Source organism: Perognathus longimembris, chromosome 12 (genome assembly GCF_023159225.1).
Source record: "Perognathus longimembris pacificus isolate PPM17 chromosome 12, ASM2315922v1, whole genome shotgun sequence".
In the NCBI taxonomy this organism is placed as follows: domain Eukaryota; kingdom Metazoa; phylum Chordata; class Mammalia; order Rodentia; family Heteromyidae; genus Perognathus; species Perognathus longimembris.
The window spans coordinates 25,635,402-25,654,290 of record NC_063172.1 but is presented as its reverse complement, the minus strand read 5'-3'; the positions used below and the strand labels follow the sequence as shown (position 1 = coordinate 25,654,290).

The 18,889-nt window shown below is 36.0% G+C and overlaps 1 protein-coding gene across 1 annotated transcript in view; it reads right to left on the bottom strand.

The window, feature by feature from the left end:
• Positions 1–8,865: 8,865 nt before the first annotated feature.
• Positions 8,866–18,889, bottom strand: part of LOC125360593 (WD repeat and SOCS box-containing protein 1-like) — a 92,998-nt gene continuing 82,974 nt past the window's right edge. Inside the window, exon 5 of the mRNA XM_048358644.1 lies at positions 8,866–10,692. Within this exon, the coding sequence (XP_048214601.1) occupies positions 9,782–10,692 (911 nt within the window). The 3' untranslated portion in view covers positions 8,866–9,781. The remainder of the gene's footprint in view (positions 10,693–18,889) is intronic.

Below are 18,889 nucleotides of genomic sequence, written 5' to 3'. Positions count from 1 at the left end.
GTCCTTGAACGGTGACTCTTTTATCTCTGCCCCCTAGTTAATTAGGATTATAGATTTGAGCCACTGTGGCTTGGCAGTATATGGTATTTTAGATTTGGCTATGCTATGTATATAGGCAATTTTACTTCCTACAGTTCTCATAGTATCTTCTTAGGTAGAAACATGCAAATTGAACTCTTTGGGCATCAGAAGATGTGGAACTGCTATTGGCACATTTTTACCTCCCTGTGTATTGTTGGGGTAAATTGCTTCACCTTAGAAGCTTGAGTCTCCTCATCTGTAATATACACTTTGCAGGACTTATGTGAGGCTGAAATGAGATAGATTCATTAAGAACTTGGCAGTAGCTGTCACTAATTATTAGCATATAGTAGAGGCTCAAACATTTTCTTTCCTCATTCTTTTCTTTCATACTTCTCAGATCTCTAACTTCCTGATTTGGGAATATGGGTTTTAATTCTTGTCCTGCATCTACAAGGAGCTCTGTTAGACAAAATTGGGATAAAACTCAGAGAAGCACCAAAGTCATTGTATGGCTATAAAATGTTTTTCATGACAATATAGTTAGTAACTTACTAGTTTATCAAAGAAGAATATGACTCTAAATTACAGGCAATGTATGAAATGCTTGGAATGTAACAGTGATTATTATAGAAGTAGCTTTTACTTTCAAGGAAGTTTTAGAAAAAACACATAAAAACCTTTGCTTGCAATTATATTATTATTATTATTTGGACAGTACTGAGTATTAAACTTGGAGGCCTCACTTGCTAGACAGGTGCTCTACCTCTTGAGTCACATCTCAGTAAAGAGAACACAAAAATAACTCTGTTAATAAATACATAAACATTAATTTATTGAATTTATAAAATTTATTGATTAAATAAAAAATTAAATAAATAAAATTTCTTCTTATAATTTGATCACCAAAACAATTGTGCCTGGATTTTCAATGGAAAACCACTAACCTAACATGGCTCATGGTTGGAGAGACACTGTTGAAGCAAGCAGGATTCCCTCTCCCAGGGGGCCTCCTATCTATTCCTTCAATGCACTCTATTTGCATAAATCATATTTTATAGGTGACTGCTGGCTTTGCCTGTGGTCAAGGTCCAGATATCAATAGGGTACAACCCTGAAATGAACAAAACAGAAGTCATTCTTGGGCAGAGAACAGAAACTTTGTCAGAAAATAAATGACTGGAAACATTTTTATTAAAGAAGAGTAGTTTTGAGGGTGTGTGATAGCTTCCCTTGAAGCTTATGCAGTTAATCATTCCTTGTTTGAGGCTTGGGCTCTTTTCCCTTTGATATAATTAGCCATTAGACTTCCGGAAGTACATTTTTCATGTCAAGGAGACAATGGTTTCCAAAGGAGAGATAGGGTGTGGCTGAAAGGAAGACCAAGTTAATCCACAGAACAGAAAAAGACACAACAAATCATCAACATTTCTCGTAGGAGGTATCTGCTAAAGGTGCGTTAGAATGTACCTCGATTTTGCCTTTAACATGCCCATTTCAGACACTACTTTGCTATATCACATGATTTTCCCAGGGCTACTGGTAATGAGCAATCCTTGCATGCGGAATACCTTCAAACAACATAGGATGAACAAATAGCATGTATAAATGGTACAGCACTCTCTTTGCATCACTAGACTTGCTCATTTGTTCCCATATAGCAAGGGCAGTTTTGACAGGAATAAAGCAACAGGTATTTAATTTGTCTTGAGACGTTCTGTTAAATTGTCTATTAGACAGGCTTTAGATTTTTTTTAGAAGTTATTGTTTTCTTTTCCCCACATGACATTTTACTTTGACTCATAAACAAATAAACATAATAGGAGAGCTTTTCTGGTTAAAACAGAAGATGACTTACATGGTCCCTAAGGACAAAACTTCTCCATTCCCCGTGTGTCTGTGCAAATTTGTGTGTTCGCATGCAAATTAGAGGAGCTTCAAAACTAACATTGAGAAGAATTGTACTGGCAAAGAGCATGGTCTAATTTCAGAAGACATGAATGCAGACAACTGAAATAAAATGTAACAAGTAATATGTGTCATGCAGAAGATCAAGGTTAGTTCACAGGCAAAGAAAATGTTACTACTAAAGCCTGGCATGGTGGGTGGTTTATATCTATAATCCCGCCTACTTTGGGAGAAGATGGAAACATGAGAATACCAAGTTCAAGGTCAGCTCAGGAGTCTCTATCTCAAACACAAGATTAAAAACAAAAAGATTGGCAGCATTAGTTCCTGGGTTCAAACTTTAGGACTGAAAAAATAAAATCACCACCTAGAAGATGGCCTTAATTCTTTGCCTTTGAAAAGTAGGTTTAAAAATTACAAAATAGGAAGAGGGAAAGAGAATTATTGATGGAGGACAAATGATGTTAGAATACATGTGTTTATGTGCATGGCATAGATACTCTCACTAAACTCTGTTGTACAATATGATGGTGGAGGAACAGGGAATGAAACAGCAATAGAAGAGGTCACTATGTCTGGATTCTAATACATGCACATGTGGAATGTAATGGTGAGACCTTTTTTTTGTAAAGATGATAGCAACATTTATTTCTTTTTTTGTAAAGATGATAGGAACATTTATTAGAAAAAGTATATACTTTCAATAGACTGAAAGTGGGTCATATCTAGGGTGAAAATGACAATGACTTTAATTCTGGCACATGTTTTTTTTTCTGTGAAACCTTTTTGTACAATTAATTAATTATTATTTTTTGGTCCATTCCTGGGGCTTGAACTCAGCTAGTACTCTACGTGTTGAGCCATAGCGCCACTCCTGGCTTTCTCTATATATGTGGTGCTGAGGGATTGAATCCAGGGCTTCATGTATATGAGGCAAGCACTTTACCACTAGGCCATATTCCTGGCCCACTGTACAATTAATATACACTATTTTTAAATAAATGATATGAAAATAAAACAGGTTCTCTTATGGGTATACCAGTAGGAGAGGGAAGGCCAATAGAGAGGTGAATAAAGGTGAATGTGGTTGAATTACTTTATATGCCTATATAAAAATAGAACAATGTAACCTGTTGATATTATTTTAAGAGAGTTAGGGAGAATGATGCAGAGTGACCCATGCAGAGGATGGGTTTGATTAGGGGGAACTTTGGGTAGGTATGGAAATGACACAATGAAACTTCTCATTGTACAACTGATTTATGCTAAAAAAAATGTCAAAAGTAATAGTGAACATAGGTTAGTATTAAAATTAACACCAGATTTCTGACATCGAAAATGGATTGGTTGAAAAGTGTTTTTAATCAAGCCTTCAAAAGCTTTTTGTTAAAAGAGCAAATTTAAATCAAAGTTGAACTTTCCCTTGGTCTCTGATTTCGTTTCCCCTTTGCTAGTCTATGGACTTCACTGACTTTGCTTGTGAATTTACTTTACTGTGTAGCCACTCAACCCTCATTTAATATTTTTCTTCATATATATCCCTGTATAATATTTTCACTGTTTTTCTAAATGGATATATGTAGTATATAAAAATTTTAAGCTTCTTCATTTTCCTCCTTGAATATTTTTTTTTTTTTGGCCAGTCCTGGGGCTTGGACTCAGGGCCTGAGCACTGTCCCTGGCTTCTTCTTGCTCAAGGCTAGCACTCTGCCACTTGAGCCACAGCGCCACTTATGGCCATTTTCTGTATATGTGGTGCTGGGGAATCGAACCCAGGGCCTCATGTATATGAGGCAAGCACTCTTGCCACTAGGCCATATCCCCAGCCCGAATATTTTTAGATAAATACAAGTTTCAGTAAGCAGACACAGAATTAGTCTATTTCCTTTATTGCTGTTTTAGTATGCCATATTGAGACATCTCTTTTGATTAATTTCTTCCCCTAATGATTGGTCTTTAAGTTCTTTCCATTTTTCCATAGTTATGAACAGTGCTGCAATGAACACTTTGTAAATGTGTCCTTGAGCAAGTGCACAAGAGGTCAGTCAGGATTTGATTTAATCTACCCATTTCATGTCACTGGGTACTTTATGATGAGCTCAATGTCCTAGAGGCTGCAACATCCAGGATCAAGAACTGCATCTGGTGTCATTATTTCCAATGTACCCTATGAAATTATGGTTTTTTTCTTTGTTCCCCATGCTTTTACCCCTGATGTCACCGTAACTGACTTTGTTACACTGGGTACGTTTATCGGAACTAGGGAAGGGGAACACTAAAAGGGAGAGGCGAAAAGTAAAAGGTGAACCAACGCAACAGCAATACTTACAAGACAATATGCTGTAAACCAATCATACATCTCAGGGGAGGGTGGGAAGGGAGTCAAGGATGGGGGAAGGTGGGAGAAAAATAGAGGAGGTAAAAACTTTGACAAGAAATGTACTCACTGCCTAACATATGTAACTGTAACCCCTCTGTACATTGCTTTGACAATAAAAAAAAAAAACTGCATCTGGCAAGAGCCTTTTCACTGTGTGGAAGCAATCAGAAGACATCATACAGGTGAAAGAGAAAAGAGGACGCAATGTCTGCTTTAATAACTAAACTACTCCTGCAATAAATGACATTCATCCATTCATTCCATCTTCATGGCCAGTTAGTCTCTCTTTAGTTAGGCCTTACCTCCCAGTTCTGATACATTGGGCTCAAATTTTCAGCACCTTCAAACCATACAGCCTTTTTCAAGACTGAGAGAAATGAGGCCTCACAAGTTGCACGCTTTTTTTTTTTTTTTTAAACCGGAGCTGGCCAATGACTATTTGAAGCAACGTACTGGCTTCTATTTCCGATATCCACATAGGAGAGTTCTCTTGCCCTACATTCAGACTAATCAATGTGTAGTGTGAACTCACTTTTAAATATTTGCGAGTCTGATGGACATTTTCCTTTGTGATTCCTTCAAAATTAGTGAAACTGAGCATCATTTCAAAGATGTAATGACCACTTGAATTTCTTCCCTGAACACTTTGTATCATTTTATTACTTTTCAGTTAGGTTGTACTAATTATTTCTCTGCAATATATTTTGTAGATGTCTTCTTATAGTGGGTTATTACTTTCCTTAAAAATTTGTTTATGGTATTGTTTGACACTTATAATGTTCAAAGTTTTATAATAAACCTAATTTAAATTTCATGGTGCATAGTAGGCATCCATTTTTCTTTAAAGATAACTAATATTCTGTAGATTTCATTCAGGTTGATATTTTTGATCAAAGACATCACCAGAGGATTATACTTAGAAGCACATATTTTGTTGCCAGAGTGACTGTGTTCAATCCTATATCTCCCACTTACAAACTTTGTTATTTTACGTGAGTTATTATCTATGCCTCAGTTTTTCACCAGTAAAATGTCATTACTTTTATAGGTATTGGTTTGGTCACCTCTAAATGAGTTTAATGTATGTAAGTGTTTAAAGCAATCATAGAATATAATAGCAATATAGGTATCTTATAAGGAATTCTTCATGGGAACCAATAACTATATCTAGGTTCTTCATTTTTGTAAGTATGATAAACCTACAGCTTACAGTAGGTAGATGGGAAATGGTTATTGTAGATAATACATTTGCATATGTCAAAAGACATTTTGGCGCAGTAGTCCTATTTGGAAGATTAAAATCATGTTTGGTTAACTGAAAAATATATATCTATGATTTCCTTCAGGATAAAACTGTAATTCATTTCTCTCTTGGTTCTTATTAACTGTCAAAGTGCTTGAAATAAGTAAGTTCTCATCAAGGACCTGGTGAATGAGTAAATGAACGAATTCCTTACATATATGTTTAGTCATATACCTACCATTTCCCATTAGGGTTTTCTCAAGATGAAAATTGACTTAATATCAGCATAAACAAACCCAGGGGGATCAATCAGCTGAAAAATTATTATGCAAAACATTCCTGAGCCAAATATAAATGACTTCTGGATTATCTGATGTTATGTATTTTCTGCATCACTACCCCTACATCAATGTGAATATTCAACAGATTGGTGTGCTAGACAAGTGCCTATTTCTCTGTTAGGGAGTCTAAGAATGTAAAACTATTCTGAATTATTTCAGAATGATCTCTCCTTGTTAATGTTACTCATTCATTTTCCTCCAACCAAAGCTGTAGGGCCTTGGTATATAGAAGAGTTTTCTTGACCTGTAAATGATGGTAGTGATAACTCTCCAAAATGAGCCCAAAGTAGATGTTTCTTTAACTTATTCAAAATCTATTTCATGAGCACATATGTTTTCCAGATGAGTTGCGATGGGGTATAAGTAACAGAAGAGACATAGTCTTGGCCTTGAATGAGTGAATGCATTGAATGACATATTAAAACTATATTTTGATTTATTCTACCTTGGGTACTCATTCCAAATGTGATATAAATCACTGATTTATTATTTTTATTTGTGACTAATTTTCATGCACTATGTAGGTCAACTGAAATGTCTCTGAACAACTTTGCTCCACATTGATTAGGTATAGCAGAGACTGGGCTATGTGTGATTCACCAAATCTAGAACACCACCAGAGTACATTTCCCATTCTTTTTTGTTCTTTTGGCTGTGCCACTGGGTACTTGGATGTGGAGAAAAAGAAAGGTATAAGTTCTGTCTGAAAACACCTTTTCTATGACCCTGAGTTGTCTGCCTACTGGCTAGATGCTGACACCGACCCCCAAATCAACTTTGGAAGTGGTGAATGGAAAAAAATTCTGTGAGCTTGGAATCTTGAAGGATGTCATGGAACTCGACAGCCACTTGCACTACCTATGTGTCCAGTTGGAGTTCATGTGGGTGACAGACAAAATTCTGTTTTGTTAAACTATGAGGTTTCAGAATTGACTTGTGTTAGTTGCTTTCTTATATGGAACAGATTTGGAATATTTTTGTGCAGTCTAGTGACTTTTCATAGTCTCAATTATGCTTTACTTTCAGATGCCAAATAATCTCTCTATTCCCATTCTTTCTGTTGAAGCTTCTATCCATACATATGCCTAGGGCCTTGTTAAAATGAAAGACAAGCAATTAGAGAAGAAAGATGTGTGATACCAATTGCATAAGAAGCTATGAAAGAGTATTTAAAGTGGGAGAGATTTGGAGAGAAATGTGAACTCCTGTGTGAAGTATTTTTTTTTTAAAGGAAGGAACGCATACTCTCAGATTTCTATATTCATTTAGCTAACACACAGCCTCACACAGCATCAGACAGACATGGAATCCAGAACTTGCTTTTGAGAATGAAAAAGGTATCTTCCAATCAAAGCAAATGCCTGCGAGACATGTGTTAATCCTTCCCAAGGGTGTAGTAGTTCCATTATAATTGAAATGCCGCCATTTTTCAGTTTGTTGGGGTCCTGTGAGCCAGCCATTTTTATTGTATTCCCTTTCTTGTGTCGGTTTCTGTTCTACAATGATAAAAATATTTGAAATTCTGGTATTGAATTTCATCCCCTCATGAGATTTTTCTCATTTAGAGACATGGCTCTTTAGCAGTGCCAAAGTTTTAGCTTCTAAAATTCAGATGCAGAGATTTAGAACCAGTGGCAATCTGGCCAGATGTCAGCGGGTGAGGCTTTCCACAGCCTGCTCTCATAAAGCACATGTCCATACCGCACTGTGGCTCCTAATCCACAAATAAAGCACAGATCCTACCGCGATCATCAGCAGAGACTCATGTCCAAAGGCAGATATTTTATTCAAATAATCTCATGCTGCTCTGTGGGAAATACTATTTTCATTATGTTTGCAAACATGTTAGCATTCATTAAAATGTGCACTGCCTTCGAGAAAGATTCCTGGTGAGCTCTTCCTGTTAAAGGATACATTTGTGAATCGCTTTTGTGATGCAGAAGTTTTATAATATGGAAGGCTTGAAGTGTGCTATATTTTATGCTGTATTTCTCACTGTAGAGATCCAGAGTGGAGCAATCTAGGGCTGCTTTCCATTTCTCTAGTCATCTGACAGGGCCAGGACTTGAACAGGCTTTGAAGTGTGTCAGTTTATAGTTTCATGGGTTTCTGCTCATGCCACCCCTGTCAATGATCAACAGGAAGGTGTTTCAGCCAATGGATTTCACCAATGAAGGTGGGATTCACACAGGGGGATTTGTCTTTCTTATCTGGAGCCTGGAAATAAAGAGTATTTGTGCTCTTTTTCATGGAAAGTATGTTGAGATATAAAGACAATGCATTAAATGTTTTAAAATGATAGATCTAATTTCTATGTTTGGGACTTCATTCTAGACTGCTTTTCAGTTGTTTCTTTGCTACTGCATGTACTGTGTCTTTGTTTCAGTACTCCTAAAGGTTTCCTTTTTACTACTTTTTGAATTGTTTTAACATCACTTTAGGTTTTCTTGTCTTAACAACTTCACATGTACTTTGTTGAGAAAATAAATGCATTTTTATATCATTATGTATTTTTATTGCCTTCTAGGTGTTATTCTGTTTTGCAATGCATGTAATACAAAAATATCAAAAATATGTGTCTAAATTCAATATATATTATTGTAAAGGTGATGTACAGAGGGGTTACAGTTACATAAGTAAGGTAATGGCTACTTCTTTTTACGTCACCTCTCCCTCATTTTCTCCCAGTTTTTTTCCCCCTCCCAATCCCCTCCCATATAATTGTATAGTTGTATAGTTCATTTTCAACATAGTGTCTAATGAGCGACACTGTTGAATTAGTTCACCCCTTGCCCCACCATTTCTGTGCTTCCCCTCCCCCCTCCTCAAATCCGATAAACTTACATACAAGACAAAAGATACTGAAGTCAAAGCAGTGACAAAGGGGAAAAAAACAGAATAAAAAATAACACAAATAGTACAATGAAAAACCTCTTGTTCCCATTTCTTGGACTTCATTTTAATAAGCATCATTTTTTTGGTGTTTACAAATCTTTAATAAAAAACCCCAAATATGTAATCAAGCATTTTACATAATGTATACATTCTTAATATCTGCAGATATGATAAATAACAGAAGGCAAGTATCACTATTGCAAATATTGATATTGCTTCTCTTTGGCCAGTTACCAATATCATTTTTCTGAGTGTTATAACAAAACAAACCATGTTCTTAAAATAATTGTCCCTTAGTATAAACAAAGTATTTAGCAGTAATACAGTAGGCATATTCTTCAAATTGACAAAAAAATGTGTAATACTTTGTAAGGGGTAAGGAAGGTAAGTAAGCTGCTTTCTAAGATTAAAGCCCACAGTACTGGGGACAGGGTGGGGGGAAAAGATACCCTTTCTCTAGTATATCCTAGCATAAAAAAGGGGGGGAATGCATCTGAATTCTACTGTGACACACTATTCCTAAAGGAAACAAAGTCCTTTCCCCATATATAATAACTGTGTCCCAATTGCCAGTTTGACCCCCCCCAATTCATTTTATATGAAGTCATTCAGCTTTTTATTAAGTCGATATTATCATCTCAGTGTCCAAATTTTAAAAAGACAGCATATCGTGGCTCCACTGAAGCAATATATACAGGTCAGAACTCAAAAAAGCAAAAGGATCTATTCAACACATAGCAGCTTGTGTCTAAGTATATACATATATGTGTATGTTTTCACAGTCTTAAAAATTACATTTGATATGTCCAGAAATATTCATATGGTCTATAAATAACATTTTTTTAAAAGTTCAACTAATGAAAATGCAGAAGAATGTATCAAATTAAATAAATCTTTTAAACTTTTAATACCAGACACAAAAGTAAGTAAGTAAAGCTTGAGGTTTGTGTAAAATGTATTCTGTCAGTCCCTACAAGTAGGGAAGGCTGTCTTTTAAATACGATAGGAGAGATACTCCAAAACTTTGGAAGGAATTGGCAGCTCCTGGACTTCTTGAGTGGGCATCACTCTGCGGATGGACATGCGACACAAATGCTGAAGGCTAGGGACTTGCTTTGGAGTAGCCCAAAAATACACACTTCCATCTTGTGTTCCAGCAGCTAAAACACTGCCATCAGTAGAAAAGGCACAGCAAAGACCATTGCTCAAAGATGCAACATGCACTGGACAATCCTCACCAATCCTCCAGAACCTCACCATTTTGTCATCAGCAAGGCTTGCAATATGAAGTCCATCATGACTAAAAGATACAGATCGTACCCAGCGGTCATTTGCTCCTCCAGCAAATATTGGAGTAGGTGGGGGAAACAGGTGCCCAAGTTCCATCAGAATGTCCCCGTTATGTGGGCCCCAGATATAAACGCGAGTATCATAAGATGCAGTAGCCAGTAATGCTCCATCAGGAGAAAAGTCACAAGCTACCACATCATGGTGATGTCCTTCTAGTTTTCGTATCATGGTATATTTATCAATATTCCAAAGGAAAACTGCTTTACTGGCTCCCACTGAACACAGCATAGAAGAGTCAGGAGAAAATGCACAGCTGCACACCCAGTTCTGATGTCCCCTCAACACTTTCATCAGGTTTCCATCATCTTTCAGGTCCCAAACTCGGAGAGTTTTGTCTCTTGAAGCTGATACTAGAATCAAGCTTCCATCTGGAGCAAAAGTTAAGTCTCTGACCACTTCAGTATGATCCACCAAATTAAGGAGGAGTTTTCCTATATATACATCCCAGATTTTGATTCGGCCATTGTTCAATCCTGTGGCTAGGAGAAGCTGATCTTGTCCAAACTGAAATCGATGCCATTCTATATTCACACAGCGACTCTGTTTTTCTGGAACTGAAAATAAGCATCATTTTATATGATCATATGTACATAGCTATTGAGCCTTGTAATCCTCTCCAAATTTATCCTCATTTGGGCTCACTGTGTGACTGTTTTTATCATATATTTTTATATAGACTTACATTATGTAATACTACAGTTCCAGAGTGATAGCTAGAGTAGATCTTTACCTTAGTGGATGAGAATTTATAGAAAGGCAAAAATTCATAGACTGTTGATAAAAATCTAATCCAGTTTTAGTTTCTAAAGTAAATGCAATACCTAGAGCCATCCTTGCATTGCCCATACATGACATAGATGTACAAAAGCTCATGTGATAAAGTCTAAGTTCCCAGCTTGGTAGCTATAAACGATGGTGCCTACTAGAATGCATTAGGTGTCCTTTTCCCTTTACATGTAGTTTTTCCCTTTCTTTTCACTTCATGTCCACTATGGAATGAGAAATTTGCTTCACTACCTGTTACTAGCTATGTTATGCTACTCCAGGTTCAAAAGCATTAGTGCCAACAGACTATAGACAGAAATCTCCAAAATTGTGGGCCCAAACAAGCCTTTCCCTTTAAAAGTTGTCTCAAGCATGTTGTTATAGTAATAGAACACATTCTCTCTCTTTCTCTCTCATACACACACACACACACACACACACACACACACACACATTTTCTCTTTTTCATAGTAATGCCCAGTCAATCAATGACCCAAATGCTAATTATATCAAACTTTACTAATGTTAAGGAGTATAATGAGTTAATAAAGTCCCTAAAAATCTGAGTCCAAAGGTCAATCATCACTCTGTTCTCAGATAAAATAATTTATCCTTAAAAGTAACTCTCATTTTAATGGAAGCCTTGAAAACTAAAGCCTAACTGCTAAGGTCAAACTGCATTATCCCTATTGGAATCTAAGGTTTAGGGACTAGGACTATTTTAGGAAACAGTCCGGTGAGGCACACAAGAAAAATCTCAGACTTAGGAGCCTATTGCAGTGGAAGAGACTAGGTAGCTGGAAGTCAGAAAGGTCCCAAGGATTCTCCAGCAAGATTTGTTGCTTTATTTTCACTCTGATAGATCTTAAACTGACTGAAAAATTATTTGTGTCTTTTTAGTCACTCTTCTGAACAGTTATTTAAATCTATTTCCTCATCTTTACAGGGCATCACAATAGGGTTGCTGGGAATACAAAAAGATTTAATTGAAGGAAATTAGAATCAAGCCTGGTATATATCGCCATATTGGTGGCACTTGTTGGGTCTGTCTTGTGGCATCCATTTTCTTAGTTGGTATCCCGCTGTCTCTAATCCTGTCCCATTAGTCACATCTTCTGAGAAATCTAAGGCCAAAAACATGCTCAAGTACACCCAAGCACATACAAGGCTATTAAGACATCCCCTAATCACCTAGGCTCTGCTGGTCTGAACATGGCCTTTCCATCTCCTTAGTTCTTACATGTGTTGTGAAACGGTCTGTACTGTCTTGTGATGGAGTACATGGAAATTTATGTAGGTTCATCTCAGTTATTCTATTTCCCTTAGCATTTGAAGATATCTACATCTTCTTACTTCCAAACTGACAGAGTTTGGTAATTTAACCAAGGAAAGGTTGGTGAATTCCAGTAAGTTGTGACTCCAGGGTTGGGCCTCATTTGTAAGGAATTCAATAACAACATACCAGAATAGGAAAGTAAGAAAATAGAGAAATATATGTATATATAATGTACATAATATATGTAATATATAAGATCATATATATATCAAGTGCATGATCATATATATCAATATCATATGTATATGATCATATATCAGTATCATAAATACATGATAATTTATAGCTGGAAAAGATCTCCATTTCTCCTTGAACTAGATGACAGTGAGATCAGGTAAAATTTCTAAGATCATTCAATAAATGAAATTAGATCCTGTGGTGAGAACTGGTTCCTAGGATTCTTTTGTCCCCCTCCTCGACCCTCCTTTGTTTCTAGGAACTGTGTGTTTTCTTGCTGAAAAGATACAGGGCTCCTCAAATCATAGAACACGAGCACCTTAGCGCTGCTGTCCTCAAATTTCTGTGACCTTGGTTTTTACCCTTATTTCTTCTGCCTTATTATGGTAGTGAAATAGCTAAGAGCTCAATGCTAGCAGTGTTGTATTCATTGAAAAATAATGTAGGAATGTTATACCAAATTAATGATAAAATTACAGAAATGCAGAGTTCATCAGACTTATATGGAGCACATGTCAAACATTGTGCTCGTTGCTATGGATACAGCAATGGACAATATATATTTTCTGCCATGGAGAAACTCACAATCTAGTGAGGGAAATAGATTCATAAATAATTATAATTTGAATAAATATCACACTTAACAATGTAACCGGGGTCTATTTTTAATAGTTAGTATATAATTGGGAAGGATGTATGGAAATAGTTTTTAGATAATTACTTCCTTATGTCAAGATGAATATATTAGAGTTTTTATTGACCAATGTTTTTCTCTTCCTTTCTGACCCCCACCATTTTACATAAATTATATGAATACTTATTTAAACTTATCTCAGCATTTAATGTGGGCACTATTTAAGGGGGATATTCAGCTAGAAGAAGAAAATACATAATCACTGGAACATGGGTAAAGAGACAGTTTGGTATCTTTTGGGGCGAGTTTCTATCTCTACTTATGTCTAAGATAGTTGTATTAATTATGTTAGATAGATGTGTGCATTTACCATTTATGTAGAAGTGAAATAAGTTGAAGAGGCATGTGTATGAATCTGAGCATATAATGGTTTGACTGTTGCAATTTTGTGCAGTGGCAAATGAGCTATGTGGAACTGCATTTTCAGACACCCCTTAACTATATGTCTCTTGTTTGGAAAAATTATGTGAGATATGGAAGAGAGAGGGAAGTCGACAACATTATGGGCTGAAGTTTTGTGAGGGTGTTGGGCATACAGCTCACATATTGTGGCTGATTTTCAAATTCACTATGTGACCATGACACAGCTATGGAGTCCTCAATTCCATGATCAGCGGGTCAGCTCCGATGGCTCCATCTCCTTTCGTGTCACTTTGTTCTTGGTCAGAAGCAGGTGCAGTTCCAAGTTGAGGGGTGCCTCATTGAGATTGCAGGGGCAACCCAAAGACTCAAGAGTCCATGTGGTCTTCATTGTTCCCCTCTTCCCTTGGAGCTTTGCTTTCTTATAATCTGCTCTGCTGATGCACAGTAAATTGGCAAGTTCCTATTGGTAAATTGATGTAATTGCTGTTACAAACCAACTAGTCATTTCATTTAAAAATTTTTTATTTTATTGTCAAGGTGACCTACAGAGGGGTTACAGTTACATAGTAGTGAGTACATTTCCTGTCTAACTTGTTACCCCCTCCTTCATTTTTCTCTTACCTTCCTTCCTCCCCAATCCCCCCCCGCAGTTGTACAGTTAGTTCACAACATATTGTCTTGTATATTGCTGTTGCATTGGTTCAGTGTTTACTCTTTGTCTCACCATTTTAATGTTCCCCTTTCCTTCCCTAATTGAGACAGACATATATAAAATACCCAGGTTACCAGAATCAAATACAATGACAACATGGGCTAAATCATAGAGAAGATGAACCGAAGAAAGAAAAAATAATTTCATATAGTACATTGAAGATAAAAACATCAACGATATACACTTGTTTCCATATTTTGGAGCTCAGTTGTCATAGCATCATCTTATGCGTGATGTGTGATACTTAATGAAGAACCTTATATGCATGAAAATTCATATGCCCGATATGCATGCATCTTAAGAAAACCCTTTTGTACAATTAATTTATGCTAATTAAATTAAAATTAAAATGTATTTTGCTCTAACTCTTGCACCAAATTATAGTAATAGCATTCAGAACTATACATAGCTATTGAGCTATTGTGATAATCTGCTAGGACTATCTTAGACATATACTAATTATTACTATATACTAATTATTACTATGCTTTTGTTTCTTTGAGGAAATCCTTACTGATCTAAACAATGACCTCAACTTTTATGATGTTGGAATTTCAGATTTAGTTTTAGTCCTGCCCTGTAAATTTAGTTATGGCACCAAGACATTTCATGAATCCCATGTGCTTTGCCAGTCTGGTGAGAATGTGATCCATATTCTCATTCATATCCTATTAAATAATGTTGGACTGATTAGCACAGTTTTGGTAAGTAATATAACCCCTACTATCCTTTCATTCAGTGGTATTTCTTCATACGTCTTATAAAGATAAATGAGAGAATTAAACAAAATGTTGGTCATGTTCAGATAAGTAATATTTGTAAAACTTTTATGATTTCACAGGTTCCTAATTCTGCCTGTGAGATTTAAAAAGTCCTTTAACTTAGTTCTTACAAAATCAAATCCTGTGCCTCAGTGACCCACTTAGTGTCACTGGTATAAAATGCTATTCACATCCATCCATCTTTATTTGAAAACTCAAATGGTATTTCGGTATTGTACATGTGCTGAAATTTTCCCAGCAACGAACATTACCACATATGCCCAACAGGGTAATAGCTGGGTCATGTGGTAATTCTAGTTTGAGGTTTTGGAAGAACTTTCGTGCTAATTTTCACAGCTGCTGAGTATCACATTTCCACTAACAGTGTAAAAGGGTCCCTCCACCTTCCACTCAGCCTCTCCAATGTGTATTACTCTTTTCCTTTTCCTTTCCTTCCCCTGCTCTTCCCTTTCCTCCTTTTACTCTCTGTTTTTCCTCCTCCTTTTCCTCATACTTTCTTTGCTTCTTCACAGGGTCTTCATACATAGTCCAGGTTGGCTACAAATCTATGATCCTCCTGCCTCTACTTACCTGGTGCTGGGATTATAGTCATGTGCTACTTACCCCCTACTCTACTGGAGTAAACCGGAATCTCAATGTAACTTTTATTTGAATCTTCCTGATTTATAAAGGGATTAAACAATTTTTTCATGTACTTTTGGCCTTTTTTTTCATTTGAAAAGTGTTCAGTTCATTTGCCCATTTATCATTTAGATTATTTGCTCACTTGGTGTTTGATTCTTTTGAGTTATCGTTTTGATCTAATGTGGATATTAATTTTCAACATCTAAACTGGTAGAGATTTTTTTCCCATTCTACCAGCTGTATTTTCACTATGTTGGTAGTTTTTTTTGCTATCAAATGTTATCTTTTCAAACAGGACGTTAACCTAGCCATTTTTAAAGCAATACTACCTTCAGTGCAGTGTGTGTGAGGTAGGTGGATGAATTATCTCTACTTAAAATATGAGAGATTGTAGAACTAGGAAAGAAACTCATTAATCTTATTTTAAAATGTTAAGTGCTTTTTAAAACATTAAGCTTAATACTTCTTTAAAGTCTGAGACTGGATTTGAACTTGGTACCGGATGTATTTGCTCATTGGCTAATGCTCTATCAGTTGAACCATGCCTCCAACCCCCCTAACATTCATTTTATCCAAAGGTCCTAGAAAATACTTTGAGGAAAATATTCATGAGATAATCTTGATCTCAACACTCTTCAATGGAGATTAGTTGCACTATCTAACAATAGGGAGAGCACTGGATACTGAGTGACTGCTGTAATATAGTTCACAATTTATCATATTTTCTGGGAAGTTCCATTAGATCATTTTTTTCTCGCAAATATAGGTAAGAACAAAATAAATTTTATTAGAGAAACAGATATTTTGAGGGATATATTTGGGTGGGGAGAGGGTAATATGTGACTCTTGATGAAGAACCTTATATGCATGAAAATTCATATGCCAGATATGCATGCATCTTAAGGAAACCCTTTAGTAGAATTAATTTATGCTAATTAAATTAAAATATATTTTGCTCTAACTCTGGCACCAAATTATAGTAAGAGCATTCAGAACTATCTGCATGTTTCTTTAGTGCTGGTGCGATATAATGGTAACTTCTCTTAGATACAACTGGCCAACTCCTTCATTTTGCTTCATATTCATAGTATGCAGTATTAAGGGATCATTTACTAATAGAATTCAATAGACAGGAAAACTCTGAGTTTATAGAAATAAAGTGGAGTTAATATGGTAGAAATGTTTCAGTCATTTTTTTTTTTTGTTTTTGCTATATTGATTGTTTTCTGAATGCGTGGCTAGAGGGGAGTGGTAAAAGATCAATTTTATGTATGAAACATTTTAGCTTTTAGTATGAAGAGTAAAAACAGATCAACTGGAACCAGAGTAATATTGAAAAGGTTTGGCAGAGTTTACTAGAAAAAATAAAATGATTTAGACATGTCTGTGGCCTGGGCTGTTTAGCCATAGCATTGTGCTCTGTCTTTAAAGAGAACAACAAACTCTTAAAGAACAAAAATAAGATAACTCTCTTAAAGGAAAATGGATGGAACAATTCAATAATAAATGTAGTTGGAAATGGCAAGGGAAACATAGAGGACAGAATTGCCCTTTATCCAATTTAAAGAGTAAAAAACAACTGAAAATGTGCTGAGATTCTTTGCTGAAAGAAATTCGAAGAGACAAAATTGAAGGTTGCAGTTCTGGTCACATTTCTCTTAGAAATAAGCTTTATGTAATATCTTGGCATTGACAGAAAAAGTATCCACATCTGGCTATTCTGTTGTCCTTGTAAACCTGAAACCGTAGATTTGGCTTAGCTTCTCTCCTCTCTCTTTGTCTATAATGACACAGGCACATCTGTAGATTTGTCTAGTTTCCTTTCTTCCTTTCTTCCCTCCTTTTATCCTTCATTTGCCTTTTTCCTTCCCCTTTCCCCTTCCTTCCTTCCTTCCTTCCTTCCTTCCTTCCTTCCTTCCTTCCTTCCTTCCTTCCTTCCTTTCTTCCTTCTTTTTCTTCTTCCTTCTTTCTTTCCTTTTTAAGTTTTTTTTTTTTTGTCAGTAATGAGTCTTGAACTTAAGACCTCTGAATACCAGTCTCATATCTGATATTCTACTATTGAGGCACACCTCCATTTCCTGCTTTTTGCTGGTTATTTGAATATAAGAATCTCACAGTTTTGCCTGCTCAAACCTTGATTCTGATGCTTCTGTGTAGCTAGGATTATAGATGCCTGGTCCATAGCTTTACTTGTGATTTAAATTAGGAAAGTAACGACCAAGTTTACAAATCTATTTCTAGCTTCTTCCCAATATTCATTATACATCTTCACAAATGTAAATATCATTAAGGTCATGTCCCTAGTAAAAGCCACTCAATGGCTTTCCATTGAACACTGTAGCAATCCCCAAAGTATGCCATAGGGTATTAGTCAATAATAAAGATAAGATGAAAAAAATTCTAAGTTGAGCAATTTCCTTTAAAAAAAGTCTTCTAGACTTTAGGGTTATTGTCTTTTTAAATCTCCAAAAGGAGATGGAATATAATATGCACTTTTCAAAGTTTTATTTAAGAGACCAATTATTGTTGGAGTTTAACACATTTTGGAAATACTGGTTTGTGAGCACAGCAAAAAAATGAATGGATCCCTTTAAAATCAGGAACAAGGCAGGGATGTCCACTCTCTCCCCTGCTCTTCAACATAGTACTAGAATTCCTAGCCAGAGCAATTAGGCAAGAAGAGAATATAAAGGGGATCCAAATAGGAAAAGATGAAGTTAAACTTTCTCTCTTCGCAGATGACATGATCCTATACCTAAAGAATCCCATAGACTCTACCCCCAAGCTACTAGAGCTGATACAAAACTTTGGCAAAGTTGCAGGATATAAAATAAACCTTCAAAAATCAACGGCCTTTCTCTATGCTAACAACCCGAAGACCGAGGCTGAAATCAGGAAAGCAACTCCTTTTGCAATAGCCCCCCAAAACATAAAATACCTAGGAATAACCTTAACCAAAGAAGTGAAAGACCTCTTTGAAGAGAACTTTAAAAGCTTGAAAAACGAAATTAAGTCAGAACTAAGAAAATGGAAAAACCTCCCATGCTCCTGGATTGGGAGGATTAATGTAATCAAAATGGCAATATTGCCAAAGGCTATCTACAAATTCAATGCAATACCCATTAATATCCCAACACCATTCTTTAATGAAATAGAGGAAGCAATCCAGAAATTCATATGGAACAATAAAAGACCTAGAATAGCAAAAACACTCCTAAGCAGAAAGAACAGTGCTGGAGGAATTACAATACCCAACTTCAAGCTGTATTATAAAGCTATAGTAATAAAAACAGCTTGG